General features: G+C 37.4%; 1 protein-coding gene across 3 annotated transcripts in view; it reads right to left on the bottom strand.

Moving 5' to 3' along the window:
• The window catches only part of CTNNA3 (catenin alpha 3), a 499,026-nt gene that overhangs the window by 466,549 nt on the left and 11,966 nt on the right, over positions 1-20,511 (bottom strand). For all 3 annotated transcript variants that reach the window (XM_065638800.1, XM_065638799.1, XM_065638801.1), the window contains exons 3-4: positions 17,894-18,086; positions 6,454-6,620 (exon numbers count right to left, since the gene is read on the bottom strand). In XM_065638800.1, the coding sequence (XP_065494872.1) occupies positions 6,454-6,620; positions 17,894-18,086 (360 nt within the window). The remainder of the gene's footprint in view (positions 1-6,453; positions 6,621-17,893; positions 18,087-20,511) is intronic.

Raw genomic sequence — 20,511 nt, forward strand, 5'->3', positions numbered from 1 at the left:
GGGGTTGGAACTAGGTGATCATCAAGGTCCCTTCCAACTCCAGCTATTCTAGGATTCTGTGTTAATGCAAACCAGAAAAATTCCATCTTAAAGAACACCTTATCCATTCAAAATAAGCCCTACTTCTTTCATTCTGTCTCCCCTTAATACCTGGGTTATGCAAACAGTTTGTAAAAAGTTTAGGACCAACTGAGTCCAGATAAGTTTACTTCATCACTCTTTTATCTTGGTTTCTGTAATGAACAGGTTGCTGCTTATATTCTCGCTCATCATCTCAGAGATACAAACAGATATCAAGGTCGTCTAAGACAGCTTTTCCCAGCTTTAGTAATCTTTTCCTTAACTCTTTTTCTTAATTCATAATTTTAAAATGTTTATAAAAGTTTATATCTCCCCTTCCTAGGTCTGTCTATTCACCCCTACATGCACAGTTTTCAAGAGATGTCAAAACTCTCTCCCAGGTCCCAGGCAGGAGTTTCAAGAGGGCAATCTATTCCCTCCTGTTGCCTTTTTTTTCTTCTTTCCTAGAGCGCAGTAGATGGGCATGATTTTCCTTTGCTGTTGTGACCCGTGACTCTATTCAAAACGCTGTGGCCGAGCAGTAGGAAGACTGCATATTTATCTGCCCTGACACCACTAAGCCTGAGGGTGTGCTTCTGCTGTACTCTAAATCATGTAGACACTCTGAAAGCAATGGAAATGATCTTCTCTCAAATCTATCCAGCACGCTTTGCTCATGGAGATCCTTCCAGGATACTGGGTAGAACAGGGAACAGTGAAAGACAGCAGATGGGGTGCCTGCAGCAGAAGCAAACTTGGAAATTCCTGAGAACTAGAAATTCCTGAGGGAGCTGACCCACACCTAAGAATTAGAGGTCACGGCAAAATTTTCAATGCACACGAAGACAACACTGAAGCATCTATTGCAGACAAATCTGTTGAGAGGTACTGAACTAGAAATAAGACTGAAGGGAAGGCTCTGCACTGCAAGGAATCAAAGATTGGATTTGTTTCCAAACCTTTCATTTAGGTGTGTTTTTAATCCAGCAATTGTTTTTTTCTCTTGCAAATATGGCCACCATATTCCATTTGTTTTTCTTGTGCTCTGGTAACACAGGTTCAGGAACCTCCAGGCTTGTTGACTTCAAAGAAATTCTGGAACAGTAGCACCTGAAGCTGGCTAATTAGAGTCTCTTCAAAGCCATGTTTCCAACTGGCAAGAAAAGAATAATGCTCTCTTTTTCAGTGATTTCCATGCTAAGACCAAAACCAGATATTACATGAACAGAAGTGCAGTCACTGGGGAGTCCATTCCTTAGCAACAGTTTTTTGGAAGAGAGTCATTAAGAATATGCTGTTTCAAGGGAAGCCCTAAGGGCTGTAAAGCCAGGACTCATTAGGCAGTTACAAAGCAGCAGTCAAGAGACCACCATACCAAGAATGGAAATAGATCCAGGTTCCTGTTGCACTCAAACAGATATTCACTTTGAGAAGCCCAACTCTTAAAAGTAATTCTTTAGGAGCTGCTTTTTCTCTGTCATTTATTGCACAATAGGCTGCCACAGAATTTGCAGAGTGCAATGATAAACACTGTCACGCTGATTACAAACAGCTGCATCCCATGCACAATAACTGACCTCAGACTGGCAGCAAGAATCCATTTCTGCTGGTTGATGGGAAAATAAAGATGAGTATGAACCAAAGGAAAACGCAAATCCTCTCCCAAAGACTCCTGTCATCTTCTTAACACTCCTCCTTTTCAGAGCTTTCTCTTGCCGTGGGAGTGACCCATGCCCACCAAAGGGAAGGTGGGAAGAAAGTAGAATTTAATCTGGCTACTGCCATAAAGGACAATAAAAAACAGATCTATAAATACATTAGCAACAAAAGAAGGGCTAAGGACAACCTCCATTCTTTAATGGATATGGGGGAAAATATAGTGACAAAGGATGAGAAAAAGGCTGAGGTACTTAATGCCGCCTTTGCCTCAGTCTTTAAAAGTAAGATCAGTTGTTATTGGGGTACACAGCCCCACAAGCTGGAAGACAAGAACAAGGAGCAGAATGAAGCCCCTATAATCCAAGGGGAAATAGTCCACAACCTGCTACACCACTGAGAAATGCACAGGTCTATGGGGCCAGATGGGATACACCCACAGGTTCTGAGGGAGTCAGCAGAGGTGCTCACCAAGCCACACACGTAGATGTGGCACTTAGGGACACGGTTTCATGGTAGACTTGGCAGTGTTAGGATAACAGCTGGAATCTGTGATCTTAAAAGGTGTTTTCCAAACTAAATGATTCTATGATTCGGACCATTTTCAGTTTCACAACCTGGCCCTGTACTCCCAGAGCAGCCTACATTCTCTTTTGCCCTTCTTCCATTTTAGAATGTTTTAGAATGTTTTACTGCATTATTATATAATACCAATACAACAATACCAAATCATATAATACCAATAGCACAATACCAAACCAGTCAGAAAGTAATGTGAAGAGCAAGTCAAATTCTAGTTTAAGCAGAGTTATGAGAGTCAAACCAAACCCCTAAACCTGAAGCGTAGGTAAGCCTGAGATGACTTACCTCTCTTATTTTATGTAACCATACCGTTTTTCTCCTGCTCAAAACATTTTTAATGCTGATGAATACTCTGCAGGGAAGGGAGGAACAGACAGCACTATGTCCACAGGGCCCAGGTTCACAAGTTGCTTCTTATCTGTAGCCATTCTCATTTTTTTTTCCTAGCAAGAGTTTTAAATAACTCTAAGCAAGCATTCAATAAAGATCATGCTGTCTGAGGTGTTCATGAAAAATATGAAGACTTAAACAGTAAATCTACAAGCGTGACAAGAAAGGAAAAAAGGCAGATAAAAGATGTTGGCTCAGTGTGAACTGAAATACATTAGAGAAAGACAGACTGACAGTGCACTTTGAATGGAATTCTCAGAACTTGTTACCTTCTTGCTGTTCTCCTCTGATCAATAAATTCAGGTAATTCCATCAGCCTGTTAATTCACTTAATTAAATAATATTGAGCACTACTAACCATAATAAATGAGCCTGGTAATACCACTGGATCAGAGTGCAATACATGAGATAACGCTATGTCTGAATACATTTTTCAGAACTCAGTTTTTTTATTAGAGACTTTGAATTCTAAAGTAAGTATGGACACTCAAATATGGACAGGTATTTATTTAAACTCTTCCCTGTTTAAAAAATGTTATTTGTTTAAAGAAGCAAAACCTTTGTTATCAGTGTGATGTACTTTATCTTCTTTAAAATGAGCTTGCTATTTGCACTGCACCATCATACTCTTACAAGGCCATAAATTCCATAAAAGGCTAGAAGTGCCAGAATATGATCAGTCACTGAGAAGTTATACTGGCTTCTAACACACATTTTGCTTGGTGACAACTCTAAAGAATCCATAAAACAACCAATATTATTAGTGATTTTTTTAAAAAAGCTAGTCTCATGTTCACAAAGGTATGCTTTTGGACATTTGGAGTGAAATTCCTGCCAATTTTATCAAATTCTTCCAAATAGACTGACCTATTATTTCTAGTTCAAAAGTCACGTTTCAATATTTTTGTGACACAATTATTCAGTATTTTCAGCATTATGTTCTGTTTTATGTATATCTTATCACACAGAAGTCAAAACAGTCCAAGTCTAAGTAAAATGTACAGAAAACAATACTCTTATAGACTACATAAACTGGGAGGAGGTAGCTGAGGTTCATCTTTTTTCCTAGATATACTTAGAATGACAGATATGACAGGTAACACTAGACATGGCTTTATATGACAGCTAGTCACATTGTCACTGTTTCCTTTCTATTTTTATTCACAGATTACAGAGGAAATTAAAACTTAATGACCTGGACTGCCTTCTTTCAGTAGAAGTATGGTTTCAAATGTTTTGAATGTTAGTTTTGGAATTAACCAGCTCTACTGAGTCAGCAAGACTAAAAACTTTCAGCACTCTTTTATAAATGGGTTTGAAAAATATTACATACATAGATATTTCCCCATGAAATACTTCCATTTTGAACAAGATCTGAATAATACTCTACAGAGTTCTTTGATGATGATGGGCCGCTTTCATTTTTTACATACAAACAAAAAAACTTCCTTGGTTAGAATTTTCATTTCATTTCATTTATGCTACTATTACTACTTTTTTCATGTTTAAAATTAACTTTGGCTCAGGCCTTTAAATTTCTTCATTTTATTCTATGACAATTACAGAGATCAGAGTCATTAAATAAATGGTGATAAAATTTCTTGTCTCTTAAATGATTAATAACAGCTGTAACATTCATGTCTTTGTGGACGGGATAAAATGGTAGAAGTATTAAAATTTTAGAACAACTTCAAAGACAAACTGCTAATGACTTTTAAAGAGTTGATTTTCGAGTCACATGAACATGCAAACATTGAAAATATTAAAGCTGATCCAGCAAAGACAAGGTCTAATTTCTACACTGCAGCCCTGGTGTGAATATGTCTTTTTGTTGAAGCAAGTCCACACTGAAGAAAAATTGAACTCCTAAGGGAGTTTTAAATTATTTTAAAAAGTTAAGGACTTTGAAAAGAGCAAAGTTGAGACTCGTTAAAATATTTAATTGCATTTAAATTTGGCCCAGTTGTGACCAAAAGTTGTTATAATTTGAAGGTTGTTCAGTAGCACATGCTGAAATTACTCTGTCTTCTAAGTCGATTTCACAATTATATGTCAACACAAAAAGACACCATTACAGCTAATACCACTGTTGGTAAGTTCAACAGCCAGGGCAGAGACTAAAATATGGAAAAATGCGCCGCCTTCCTCTAAGGATCAAGGTGAGTCTTTTTACATCGGCATTTTGGGAGAGTGTTATGCCACACTAATTCATTTTAAGAGTTAATTGAAGAATTCAGTTCTCAGTGCTATTGAAAGAAAAAAATTAAAGTATGAAAGAAGAAAGCTTAATTGCACTCTTCGCAGTGTTGGAGTTTTTACCGAATGATTCTCTGTATTCTTTCATGATTTTCAGTTATTGTTTGTTTTCATTTTCAAATGGAAATCATGAAGTGAATTATACTGTTCAGAAATACCGAAACTCTAGGAAAGAAAACCACCCAAATTTAGTTCTCTCGTAAAACATACTGAAAACATTTTATTAATAGAAGGGTGCATCTAGGACTACAAACATATATAAAAATGTAATAAGCTACCAACGAAAAAAAATAATTTAAGAAAATTTTTCACAAAGAGTACAAAAGACACAGGCCACACCTCTTACAGCTGACAAATTGCATACATATATAACAACTCAGAAGCTTCTGCACCTCAGTGTTCATTTAGCCTGTATTGCATCTCCAACATTTGTTAATATTGGATGTTTCAAACACAGCATTGAAACCCACACAACACCGTTTTATTATGAAATACTGTTCCTAGTCTGGGAGCTAAATTTTCATTCCCCTGTCCTCGCCACACTCAACTTGCTTCACAATGGTCCCCTTTAAGTGAGTGAGTCCTCTTGTGGCATGAGGCACTATTAGAGGTGGCACTGACTATTTACCTCTGCCCTGAAACATGAAGCAATCAGTAGAACTTTGAATTTTTATCAGTCTGTCACACACTACTGAAGATATTAGAAAAAAAAAAGAAAAAAATTAGAACAATTCTTTGCTCTTCCCAGGGAAGACACACACCAGATTGAATGGAGTAAGTGGCCAGAGAAGAAACTCAGTTAACACACATGATGCTAGGAATATTAAAAAAAAATAATTTTTTTTTAAAAAAAAATCACACTTCAAAAAAGGAAGGAAGCCTGCTTACATGGGACACTATGGCTGACATTAAAGGAATTCAAGTTTATGTTAACTATTTTCTACAGTACAATTTTTAAAAATCTTTGTCAACATTAGGACTTTCTGTCTGCAGTGTATAAATACATAGCTGAAGCTGGGGAGTTGCTGGAGGCCTCTCTCACACATCTCCTCCCTCTCCTTTTAGCTCTTCTCTCACAAATCATCTTGAATGCAGACATAGACACTTACCTGCTCAGTTCTTTCACTGCATAAATATCCATATAAAATTCTACCTTTAAGATTCTCTACAAATAAATTACTCCCTACTACTGCCACAAATATCAAGAAGGTTTCACGCATAAAAAGCTATACTATAATTCAAGAAAATAGGAAATAAAAGAAGTTTAAATATAATTCAACGGATAACCATCTGCTTCCCCAGATCAAGTATGTTGAGTTAGAAAATGGATTTTTTTTTTTTTATGTTCTACAGATCTCATCTAGAATCTACACTTTTACCAATTGCCAAGGTGTTATGCGCACAAGCTCTGCAATTTCCAAGTACAAAAAGAATTTTCAAGGCAGAAAGTACCATCAGAAGACATTTCTCTGGCTAAAGGGAGTACGAGTTAAATCCGATTCTACTCACCACAGTTAAATGTTCCAGTAAGTATGCCACATCAACCAGGTCCGCCAGAATCAGAAGCCTTGTGACAGCTGTAAGCAGAGATCGTGCTGCTTGGACAACAGCCTGCCTCTTCGGCAGATAGCAGGGATCACTGGTAAATGCCTCTGCTGATACCTTTAAGGCTTGACCTGCAAAATGAACACAAATTCCTTTGGGTTATATTGCAACACTCAGGGAAAAAAAAAATAGCTAAAATGCATTCAGTTATTTGGCAAATCACAAGCGTTGCCATTAAATTTGGCATCTTTTTGTTGCCCTAATACCCTGAAATGAAGGTCAATTGTTACAGATCATGCAGAATGTTCCACATTCTGAGTGATGTTCCCTTTCTGTTCTTCTGAATCACTTAATTCTGAAATAATTCCCTTGGCAATCCCACCATTACTCTTAACTGTACACAAGAAGGCCAGGGGTGCAATGTTAACCTTTTCTAGTCACCACTTTTTATATTACTATGTACTTTGTAGTTTTTGCTATTAAATAATTCCAGGGAATCAGATATTGTTCTTCTCATTATAAATATAAATTAACGGAATGAAAATCTCATACACTCACATATCTGACTCTGACATAAAAATATGTGAAATCTATGCAATGGACCTCTGCCAGTAGACAGACTGCTCTTCAACCATGAGTTTTGTAAGTGAAATTTAACAATAAGAACAAACACCCAAGTTTACTTTCAGCAGTCTGTCACCTAGACTTACTCTGAGAAAAAAGATACCATTGAACTCATTTCTAAAAGCATTTCAGAGTCTATTATCACCTGAGGAGCTTTGCTACTGATGGCACAACCTCAAGAGAACTCACTCTATGCAGAATAGCACTGGAAGACTGCTGTCACACAAGCAAGAACTGCTAAAATAAACATCAGACCCATTAAACTCTCCATATCAGCTTGGAAACCAGAGATGGATTAAAAAAACCACAAAACAACAAAAAACAACAAAACCATCACACACACACAAAAAATAGTTTCTTTCAGCTATGCTAAAATTAGGAAACATTCTTAGTAAATGTAGCTATTAAAAGACTACATATTCATGAAGCCAGGCTTCTGTTGACAACTGCCTTAAGCATGTCCTGGATTCCAGATGCAACAGTAAAAAAAAAAAAAAAAAAAAAAACACACCACAAAAAAACCCTGCAACACACCACACAAAAAAACCACACACAAAACCACACAAAAACATGGCATTCAAAAAGTTTGATATTGCTCCAGAGTTAAACCCTTTATTATGCAATATTCTTTATATCTGAGCCTTGGTACAAGAATAAGGTACATTTCATTTGTATAACAGAGGTTTTCTACATAGAAAGACAGAAAGAGAAAGCACATGAGAACATGTAATTTTTTGTTTAATTTTGTTCTACAAATTCTGACCAAAAGTAGGGAGAGAATATTGTCTTCTGAAATAAAATTCACAGTATCCTTAGCATTGCATAGCTTCACTCAAAGGCAAGAAATGTGGACAGGCCTCACAAAGAAAAGCTACTGGCAAGTCTGCTTCAGAGTATCTGCTAATAAAGCCAGAGCTAAAGTTATGCTAAGAGTTTTGCTACCTAAAGCAATTATGTGCTTTTTTAAGTTTTGGAGTCCTCAAATCAAACAATAGCTAACAAGGTTTGTACAAAATACACGCAATCAGTAATTAATGCATATTCATAGAAATACATCCAAATATAAGGGATTTCCTGTAATTACATAGATATAGACTTGTATGTGCTCACTCAATCAGAATTGAGTGAGAACTATTCAAGTGCACCAGAGTTTGCCAGACAGGTCCTACATGTGACTTCATCTCTCAAGATTCCGAGAAAAAAAACCAAGCTTTACTGCTGTCACTAGAAACCACATTTGAGAAAAATATTGAGCAAAGGCTACAGAAATAAACCTACCAATTGCTACAGAGTCCCAGCACCTGAGATAATACTGGCCTAATTCTCAGAACACTGAATACTTCTAACATGCTGAAACTCATCAGTTTTCCAGGAACACCCACCTTGAATAGTGCTCTCTGGTTTTCTCTTAGATTTGTCAGTGTCTTTGTGCAAATCATGTATGTTAAGTACATGCTTAGCAAACTCTATAAATGAATAAAAATCAGACTTATCTGAGATCTGGTTCTAGAACGTGCTACATCACAAGCCAGTGAAATTAAAAAAAAAAAATTATTGTGCTCAGGACACCAAATTAGAACTTCTCTCTAGTAGCTGGTGAGATAATGCACTATAGTTGAGAACATCAAACAACAAAAACACAGGAAATTTTTAAAAATCAAATACTAACCAGAACCACTAATTTTTAAGGTTGTTTTTACTTCTCCATATGCAACGGACAGAAACACCTCTCCAGGTGAGTACTGTTTTCAATACTAGAAGTTTCAAAGCACTGATTTGAGCCCATTAATCCTGGATGACGGGAGATGTGAACAGAGAAAGATCTTACTTAAATGCATACATATCTTCAGATGTATTTGTGAAGGTGACTGCTACAATTGTTAATAAATTAATAGCAATGTGGGAAGTTTTAGTAGGAAATTAAGATACCGACTCTGGAAACTCATTGTGCCTTAATAAGTACATGGGAAATACAGTACGTACACAGTAACAAACTAAAATCCTTGCCCTTTCATTTCTCTTATGACTTCAAATAGAACACTTTCCAAAATTCTGAGAATAAGCCATTTCAATGAATAACCTGACAAACAGTCTCCATTTATTTTCATAGTATTTAACTAGCATCTGTTTGTCCTGCCAATTTTTGGTTTCGAATATCTTAAATTAGATGTGTTATTTTTCAGGCTGTAAAAGTTAATATCACATATTTTTAATGTATTTGGAACATGTACATTCTAGTATGAATTCAGAGCATTATAACGGTCAGATTCTTAAAACATTTGCAGAAAAACAGAAAGCTGACACATGCAATGTCTTAATAAGACAAGAAAGCATGAAACAATGCATTTTTTCCTGCAATTAAGATGTACAAGTGTAGAGCTGTCCATCTTGGTCCCTCAGGATTCATTTTAATAAGTACTGACTAAAGCACCAGGGAGATGCTGTTTCCCAAGACAAAATTATCATCACTGTTCAACTGGCCACCTGGTAACTTTTGGACTTTCTGGCCAACGTCAATATCTTTACATAGGGGAAGATATTCAAAGTTAGCTAACTACTTTTCCATGAAAATAGAAAAACAGGAAAGAGGCCAAGCTAGAGCCCTCACTGATGGCAAGCCAGGGCTGGCAGTAAAAGCTCACCTATGACTAAGCTTCAAAAAAATCTACAGAAGTGTTGAGATGCAAATTTGAAGGAATACAGGCTCTTTCTGTTCCACCATCTAGGACTGACTTTTTTTTTTTTTTTTAAGACATACAGAACAGCTGAACTGTTTATAATGAGAGGAAGAAGGCAGCACACAGGATTCTACTACCTCTTATTTATTAGCATTTACTTACAAGGTAAGGAAATGGACCAGATTCACTATAATTTTGCAGTGTCTTGTGCCATCCAAACAGAGGCAAAGCAGCTACTAACTTATTTTAACTCAGCACTTTAAACCAGATTTGCATAGGTTTGTAGCCAACCTCACATACTTCCCAGGATAAAAGGATAAGTAGCAAGTCAACTTGGTGTCCTTTGGGGGAACTTAAAACTTCATAGGCACAGAATCAACTGCAGTTCAGAACTTCTGTTGAAAACCAGTTAAGCCTGGAGAAACTGATAAAGGAATTAACAAAGGGAAAGCTATCAGAAAAGAAAATAGAACCGGGTACTTTGAGAAGAAAATCTGCATGGGGTGGAGGGGTGGAGAACCAACCAACTAGAGGAAGACTATGTGGAATCCTCAGTCCTGTGTTTCAGCTGTCTGTGGGCTAAGGCCTAGTTTGGTGTAGTACAACTGTGTGACCTTAGCTGAGGAAAACTTCAGTAAGGTACAAGAAAGTATGGTAGCTAACATCACGTAAGTAAAAGCACAGACAGAAGTGAAGTTGTATAGACAGTAGTAATTCGCAGTCAAAGAATCTAAGAGGAAAAAATACTGACATGAAGTTATAAACCTTAGGTAAAAAGACCCAGGGAACCTGCAAGATGATAACTCTGCAAAACTGAGCCACAATTCCAAAGCAGCAGAGGCCAACATTTCCCCATGACTGCCAACTGTCTGGCCAGCATTACTGGGGGTGATAAATACATTAACACTTTGCACAGTGAGTCATTAGCCTCAGCTATCTGCTCTATACACTAGCCACTAACCAACTACTTTTCATCTTTTAAGTTCTGTATATCCTGCTAGTAGAGTTTCTTTGTGCACAGTAAAAATTGTCCAAACAAAACTGACTGGGAAAGCAGAGCCATTTCAACACTGATATCCTCTGAGTACTTGAGCCAAAAAGACACTGAAGGGACTAGAGCACTTCTCATATGACAAAAGGCTGAGAGAGCTGGGCCTGTTCAGGCTAGAGAAAGCTCAGAGGGATTTTATCAGTATTTATAAATATCTGAAGGGAGGGTGCAAAGAAGATGGAGCCAGACTCTTTTTAGTGGTGCCCAGTGACAGGCCCAGAGGCAATGGGCACAAACCGGCACACAAAGTTCTGTCTAAACATCAGCAAACATTTTTCCCCACTGTGAGAGCAACTTAGCAGTGGCACAAGCTGACCAGGAAGATTGTGGAGTTTCCATCCTTAGAGATATTCAAAAGCTGAGTGGTCATGGCCCTGGGCGGACTGGAGGACTTGCCTGAAGAGGGGGCTTGGAGAAGTTGACCTGCAGAGATCCCTTCCAACCTCAACCATTCTGTGATTCTGAGTGCACAACCACAGACAAGCCAGAAGGCTCCGAAATATGACAAAACCCTTAGAAACGAGTTGGGCATAAGCTGGGATCGCCAGATGAACAAGTATAAAATGGGCCACAAAGATGATGAAGGGAGTGGAGCATCTCCCTTATGAGGAAAGGCTGAGGGAGCTGGGGCTCTTTAGCTTGGAGAAGAGGAGACTGAGGGGTGACCACATCAATGTTTATAAATATATAAAGGGTGGGTGTCACGAGGATAGAGCCAGGCTCTTCTCGGTGACAACCAACAGTAAGACAAGGGGTAATGGGTTCAAGCTGGAACACAAGAGGTTCCACTTAAATTTGAGAAGAAACTTCTTCTCAGCGAGGGTGACGGAACACTGGAACAGGCTGCCCAGGGAGGTTGTGGATTCTCCTTCTCTGGAGACATTCAAAACCCGCCTGGAAGCCTTCCTGTGTAACCTCACCTAGGTGTTCCTGCTCTGGCAGGGGGATTGGACTAGATGATCTTTTGAGGTCCCTTCCAATCCCTAACATTCTGTGATTCTGTGAAAATCATGACCCTAAAAGAGATCTATGAGATACAGCCTAGGCAGATAGGAGCTGTGAGTACAAGCAGCGGAAAATGACAGCTCCAACAACAACATGATGTTAGAACTTTCTTAAAATGCAGTAGATGGCATGACAGTTCAATGCAATTTCATCCATTTTATCATCATTCCCATCAAGTGGATATTCTTCCATAATTACATTTGTCACAAACAATGAAACATAAAAGACAAATAGGGAAGCAGAAAGATAGGGAGTATTCACAGTATTTCAATTATTTTAGACATTCAAATGAGAAGCAATTCAAAGAACCAAAGTCAGGATATATCATAACTACGTAATAATCAGAAGGCAGATTATTTCCAAGAGTCTACTCAGCAGACACAGATATTCAACTCCCAAAGTAAATGCTGTTACTACCATTAGCTGATCAGCTACTGACTGCTACTGTCAAATGGCCATTACTTACACATGTGCTTAAGAAAAACCTATGCTCGGGCAGAGGGAAAGGTAAAAACACAGATCAGCTACAGGTAATTTTTTAAAAAGAGAATCCATGCACTTTATCCAGCACCAAAAATATGCAAAAGCTTACATGCAAATTCATTTAAGAACACATCAACTGTAAACCTGTTGACGAATTCGCTGTTAGCAAAGAGCTGACAAAAGGTATACACTTCTGCTGGGCTCCTAACCAACTGCAGGCAATCTGTCCGCACAGAGACTTGCAGTAACACACTGAGTGCCGCCCCTGAGCACCCTCAGAGACACTGCCCAACATCACACTTGGGCAACACCTAAATGGTCTTTGTTGTTTTAGGCAAGATCATCAGAATTATGCTTTCTTCTTTTATTTCTTCGAATAGATTTCCTTTCTCCTACTAAATCCTAAGCATCACATTTCCCTCTTCTCTATTTTTTTTTTTTTTTATATCTGGCTTTCTCTGCTCGTTTTTTAATCACACCAGGGTGAAATCCACATGGAATGCATTGTGTTTTATGTCATCCTCGTGTCCTTCCATAAGGAGATATTGTTGCCAAGAAAGTCCTGTAACCTACTGCTGTGAACTGCACCCTTGGAGGTTGGGTGAATTTACAGTTCCAGAGAAACATACTTGTCAAAGGGAACTCACTGACTAAGGGAAGGAGACACTAGACTCAGTAAAAAGAGGGGATTTGAAACGTCCTAGTTGCAAACCTGAGAGAAAATAAATAATGAAAAATCAATGGTTTGTACCAATAATAGAAAACTTATGAACTCTGATTTACACTAGTATTTGCAACCTCAAGTTCTGCAAGCATTAATTAACTAACACATAAGCAGAATCATTACCAGGGAAGGTTGGGAGTCAGTGTCACATCACAGCACAACACAAGCTACCCTTTCTAAAAATAAGACCTTAAACAATATTAGTCACTAGTATAATCACCTGTTCTGCTCCCACAAATACCATACCCATCTGGTACAGCAAATAAAGGACTCTGCTTCAGCCAGCCAGCTGGAAGTGACACTATCAGTGTCAGGGCAGAGTAGATTGATACCTCCTGTATGTTCCTAATATTCAACACCATGATAACTCTGATGGTCACAATAGCCTTCTGTAGATGTTACAGGACATTTTTCTCCTGCCATGCAGTCTCTTACCCCACTCAGATATCACTGTATTCTGTTGCATTGCAATTATTTTACCACTGCCTACCAGGAAGTTCCACTTCCACGTCTCTTAATGTGTAATAAGAACCACCACACATCCCCTTTGCACCCTACACCATCTCTTCATTCTCTCTTTCCCACTCAGGGACACCTGATCTAGTGACAGTGGTGTCAGAAGCTTTTCTAGAAGAGATCTGTTCTTGTTTTGATGAAAAGGGTATACAGCACAGATTATTTTAAGCCACTTGGAGATCTAAATTCTGTCTCCCAGAATGAAAGTACCTTAGATGCAGAATATATACATGTACCTCTTAACGTAGGATGAGAAAGCTAAGTTCATTTTTAAGATTCTGGAGGAGGATAAATTAAAAAAAAAGTATAAGACAAGAGACCGCTATCTCCTTACTTTAGTAAATATCCTTACAGCGAATGGTAGTTTCTCCCATGCCAAAGTCTTCCCTCTCCTGTTTAACATCAAAAGACATTAAATACAGACATTTGAAATTTGAAATTATTTTTTTCTAATTTTCTTTTAAAGAGCAGCTGAAGGCTCAAAATATAACTCTAGCAAGTAACTTGCTTTCAATTCACTGTTATGTGTGATGAAAGGCTTATCTAGGGACACACTTGAGCATGATAAGAGCTAAATGCATGAAACATTGACACTGCAATAGATAGAAACAACACAGACAACAGTTGTTATGTTTCTCACCATATATAGTCAGTAAGCAAGGCAATAAATAGCAAACATTTTAGCTATGCCCATACAACTGCTGGGAAACCATAAGCAATCACACCTTGACGCAAATACAAAATAATCACTATACTAACACTAGACTTAAATGCAAATTCCTAAGAGAACATTTCTCCAAATAAACTATATTGCTGTTTTGTCTTAAAATTGATTAAATATCAGAATCAAGACATTAATTATAGGCTAATGTTTAGTGTTAGAAGCATTCATGGTTGAGCCATGCTTCTTATTCCTTTGAATAGGGATCAATTATCTTACCCTTAATTCATAGTACATTATGAGTCAGAAGGAAATTTTTCAAAATGAAAACTGGCAGTGAGAATTTTTCACAATACTTATACTTGGGTTTATTATGCTATTTTAGAATAAAAATCTGAACATGAGTACCCTTTAACAAAGCTTCACCAAACCAGACGAACAGGAAAACATGGCAGCTCTTCAGTGGATCTCTTGACCACCCACAGGCCTGCCTGGTGACTCATTTAGTAGAGTTCCAGAAGAAGGTGAATCAAGATGTGCATAGAGATGGGCCTTGAAAAGTATTTTCTTGAGAAGAAACTCAAAGAAAAATGTGAAGGACCTCTGTATAAAATGATCAGTCCAAGACTACAAATCATCAGTAAAATTTCACACACAAAGGAAGCAGAAACTAGATTTATCCAGGGAATGTGCCTGCCATCCATTACAGCATCATTTTCTTTCAGATGTCACTAACAGAACTCAACTGAATTTGAGAGACCAAAGTCTCATCTACTGACTCTGTTTGTCAAGACCAAACCATAGTCAGCAAAGCCGTACCCATGTCCCCATTTCTGAAGACATTAGATGAGTCACTAATGCATCAGATCAAATACAACAAATTATTTATCTTACCTCCACTGTTCACTTTATCCTCCTAATTTTGCCCTTTATTCTCCCAAACATTATTATGAACAGGATTAGCAGCAGCAGCTTGAAAAAACTATCATTCCTCTAAAAGCAACCCCTATTAATGAGCTCCAAAACTAGCAAAGCAGTATTTTCACACTAGCAATTGACATATAAAAGAAATAAGCATTTAATTCTCATGTTACAGTCTTCAACTCAACAAGCTTAGTGAGTGACAATCTAAAATGCAATAAGAGACGAGAGAATATTTATTCTTTCCAGATGTTGGTGTGCAACTCTGGGACTGATAGTTTGCTTCACATTTGAGCGAAATTGTCTAGAGCACTGTTTCAAAATTCCACTATACGATAAATACACGCTGTGGCGCCATGCAAAAATTCATAATTTAATAGCACATTAATAAAACTATCTGCCAGTCACCACAGATGAATATGCCCACAGAAAATTAAATACTATATGCTATGACATGCATGGCAGGTGACTGCATGCAAGCACAGTTTATGACCCACATACCCACATCCTTTCAAAGAGCTTGAAGTAAATAACACAAGGCACTTAACAGAAGCAGAATGTGACTTCAATAACAGGCAATAATGTTATTTATGATGTAGCATACCACAAATTAAAAATAACATATGGCTTCAAAGGACTACAAATATCTGAAAAATTAACAAACTGCTATTTATTTTACAATTGTTCACCAACTTCTTAAAATTTTCTTGTGCAGTTTGGCAAATCCTTAGAGGAAGATTGGCTGTAAACACTCAATTTGTCATTGCATAACGATAGCTGATAAAACAGACTGAACTACAAAAATAAATAATATATAAAGGAGATTATATACCACTCATACATTTTAAAAGAACGTTCTCTCTGGTCTTGGCTGTGAATCAACAAATACATTAAAATGTGAAATATTTTTATATTACCTGTGTATAAAAATCAATATAAAACTATATATTTTATTTTTGTCTCGTGCTACCAGCCTGGGATGGATGGGCTAACATTTTAAGAGTACTCCAAAATGAATGATTTTTTTTACAAGCTTCAGCTGATCAGTATGACGGATAACAACAATATTTGCTCATCGTGATGCTTTTAATCACAAAAGACCTTAAGGTATCTCAGACACCACATGCATATATCAAACTCTAAAATGCAGCCATCTGTGGATCCAGAGGAATCCAATAGCTAGTAATGACTACCCTGAACAACAGCGGAGACTCAGAAACTGTCCCAGCTGCACATGGAGGAAGACAAAAATAAAAAAATTAAAACAAACAAAACAAAACATGCACACACAAAAAACCACACCACCAACTAAAAAAATCCTCATTAAGTTGCAACTGCAGTAAGAGAAGGGTGAGATGGCTAACCTGCAGTCCTCCAGACACAAGTTGTCACGTGGGATAAGAACATCCACCACACTGCTCAGCAGTGAAAAGGCAACTGATGCCCACCTTGCTCCTTGATCAAACCAAGCCTGGTGACCAGCTCATTCGACAACATGTCCTGACAGCATCTTCATGGTACAGACCATTGTTCTTTGCTTGTCTGCTCCCACTTGTTTAGAAAGGCTTTCATCTGATTCCAGGCAACCCTTGAGAACCAATTGTTTGTAAAATTCACAGAGCGCTGATGAAAGGACATAATGCTCAAATGACCAGGCACTAAAAGCATTACTCTTCTGTCCCCTTTTTCTCTGAAACCTTCTCCTGTATCAATTTTCAAGGCTGATTTCTACAGGAACATATTTTGTATGTCTGTCATCCAGCTTATTACTATTTGAGTATGGCCTTCATATTCACCCAATAGGCCCTGATTATCTATGGGAAGAATAAAAAAATTTATATAAATAAATTTTTAAAAAGCAACAAAGAGCCTGAAAGAAAATTGGCTAATACAGTGTTTTCCTCAGATCATAAAACCTAGTCCTGTTCAGGAGTATGGCTGGAAATGGGGAGACAGGTCATGAGGAAATGGAATATGGAAAAACTCAAAGATGAGCTGCTGTATTGTGAGGGGATGACTCCTACAGTAGGTTAAAGAATCCATCTTCTAGGAATGGTGATTAAATAGTTGACACTTAAAAATGTCTTTTACTTGACAGATTTTTGGGAGAGTTTCTAATGTTTTTACAGTATTCTATGCCTTTCTTGTTTGAAGTATCAGCCTATAATCTCTCTAACTCTCTCCTAAAAATATGATTACTGAAACTCAAAACAGATCTCCAAATGGGACTATCACACCTTCCCAAATTAAGTCCTTACTAACTGCACAAAAGAGGGAAGATCTCCAATTTTAACTTTTCACCTAAAAAGCCTTGATATCAGATTCAGGAAAATGGTTCTTTTCAAGAAGAGCATTAAAGCGTGCATTAACTTAAACATGTGCATAACAGCCACTAAACTCACAAGAGAAATCCTGTCTTCACTAAAAAAAAAAAACAAAACAAAAAACAAAAAACACACACACCACCAAAAAAACCCAAAACCAAACAACCGCCAAAAAAACCCACACCACAAACAAACCAACCACTTCCACAACAGAAGTGTTTTTCCACAATGGGGCTCAGCTTGAACACTTTACCTCCTTATAAGTGGTATCTGAGAAAATACAGTTAGACAACTCAAAGTTCAGACATCTGCATATGAAAACATACTTCTCATGGATATCCTAGCTTCATTTTGATACCAGTGTTACATAGTTAAACTAATTCTTTTTGGTGCTTAAATTATTTACCATATACTTACTCTCTTTCTGAACATCAGCGAGCGCTGCATGAAGTTCCTCTTTAAACACAATTGCTTCCTTGGCAATTTTTTCCCCTTTGTCCAACAAATTCCAAGTGGCTTCTTCCACAGAAGCTAGCAAGACACGAGCTCTTTTGGAGCGGCCCTTTTTCTTACTAGAAGGATTCTGTGGACAGTTCACTAGCGTTGTAACCTACATTTAAAAGAAACAAGAAAACAAAACAGCAATGTAAGTTCTATAATAAGTCAATGTATATTATTCTCAAATTTAAAGGAAAAAAAATAATATAGTGAGAATAAGCAATGGGATTCTCTCTGCTTTAGAGGACAGGCAAACTCAGCATACATACTGAAATGTGACAGATAATTTTACTTAATATGCCTCATCTTTGTATTCTTCTCTCTGTACGATCAAATCAAAGTTAACAGAAATCTCACTGTCATATTAATCCTGATGCAAACTCCTGATACTGCTTACTTTAAAGTTTCCTCATGATTTAAAAAAAAATTTAAAAATTTAAAAAAAAAAATTTGCTAATGCTATCTAAGGAGGCTTCAGTCAAGGCAAGACTTATAATCAGTGCCAAATCTGCCCATACTTGCAGCTTAAATATTCCAAGTTCTCAGAAACAAATAACCCAAATGAGTAGAGAGACATTTCAAAATGCCTTTTCTTACAAAGGAGGATCACAGGGGTCAGAACTCAACACCTCAGAATTCTCTGGAGGCTCTCAACATTGAAATCATTCTTCATTTTACCCAGAATGTACATTAACGGCAGCTTTGTCCAAATTATGTTTTTTAACAATGCACTTCAGCATCCATAAAGAACTTATTTTTATACAGCATCCCACTCCACATTCCTCATCATATGAGCACAGCCTCCACACTCCAACAGCATGTTTCTAACAGACTATTCTCTAAGGCATTGCTTGAGCTGTCACACTAAGGAAACTCTCCTTTTCAAAGTGTTATATAGATATTTTAAAACATACTTCATTTTCATTAAGTTCACTGATGTTTTTCAGTCCTCCTCCTACTTCCATTCTCAGTTCCAGAACATGCATGGTATAATACTAAGTACAGATCTAGACTTGGAGTTCACTGAACACATTTTATATGTAACGTCATCATTTTATTAAATGGCATTCCGATCATTGACGATATCGTATTAGCAAAGCAAGAGCTGCATAGGAATTTCTCAGTCCAGCAGGCAAACTTATCTAATGGCTGCAGTACAGCTTGTAGTTTGAGCTGCTCTATTGAGCAGGGCTCCATTCCCAGGTATATAATAAGAAGTGTGCTACCTGTGCCCCAGCTCACCTTTAGATCTTGTTCATCAATCCACACATTTCCATGCTTTTCATGAAGCAATGTTTTAAAAACTAACCAACAAATATCCTCTGGGAAATATTTTTATAAACTCATCTTTGAAAGAAAAAAGTCCTGACCCCTACATCATTCACGTGGAATCTGGGGGGGGGGAAAGGACCAGTCATTCGACATCAACTGCTCTGGCGTGTCACAAGGGAGACAGCAACATAAATAACTGTGGCTCACATCGTTAAAGAGGCTCGAGTACTTTTCCAACTGTGGCTCAAAGAAAGTAAATGAAATTATTTCTTGCATGTGAATCAGCCCACTGTTAGAGAATGCACAGGGAATAAGAATATTAATATCTTTTCTAAACAAATCCTTTAATGCTACTTCTAGAGCACTTGATGCAGTTTCAGTGATCATATTTTTAAGGCCGAGTTAAAGAGATCATAGGCTGATAGTTCCAACAAGAAAGGCATAAAACACTGTAAAAATTAGGAACTGACCCAAAAATCTATCAAGTAGAAGATATTTTTAAAGCATCTTAATTATATAATCACCATTCCCAGAAAACAATATATTCTATTTCTCAGATTTTTACTGTAGTCTCCTTTTTATGTGCAACACTATTTTATGTACTGTTCATTCGTATGTTTGGGAGGCGGCGGAAGGGAAACAAAACAAATGGGAAAATATGAAAAAAAATAATCATTTGTGTAAATGAAAACTCCTGACTCTAAGATCCCTTCATCTTCAGCATCACTGTCGGGAAATATCAGGGGCAGCTTCTGATCTCAAATACAAGTTAAAATTTGATGCGTAGTTCTCGGCTCATGGAGATTAATTAAGGAATACCAAAAAACTACTCTGAATTCTCTAACACAGAATACCAATGAGAAATGCAACATATTTATGCAGATCCTACACAGAAATAATTGAACTACACAGTAACTAATATAGCGTGCCCTTTTGATCCATTGTCAACACAGCCTGTATTGTAGCGGCGGAATACATAGTCAAAATGATACCATTGTAAGAAAAAATAAAAATATATTCCCATTAATCCTGCTCATGTCTGGTTGCCTTTTCCAGTTATTAACACTTTCTTATTGCCGCATAGAGCACATCTCCCAGCATTCAATGTAAATCACTGCCAAGAAGTTATTTTGTGTTTCTGAGAGGAGCAGTGTTACGCTAGAGGCACAAGGTTTTTTTAAGTGAGATTTTCAAGCCCATATGCCATCACAGCTACAAAGTTGAAGCATTTTGTTGTTCCCTGTTATTACCATTATTTATTAGGC

This window comes from Caloenas nicobarica, chromosome 7 (genome assembly GCF_036013445.1).
Source record: "Caloenas nicobarica isolate bCalNic1 chromosome 7, bCalNic1.hap1, whole genome shotgun sequence".
Lineage (NCBI taxonomy): Eukaryota > Metazoa > Chordata > Aves > Columbiformes > Columbidae > Caloenas > Caloenas nicobarica.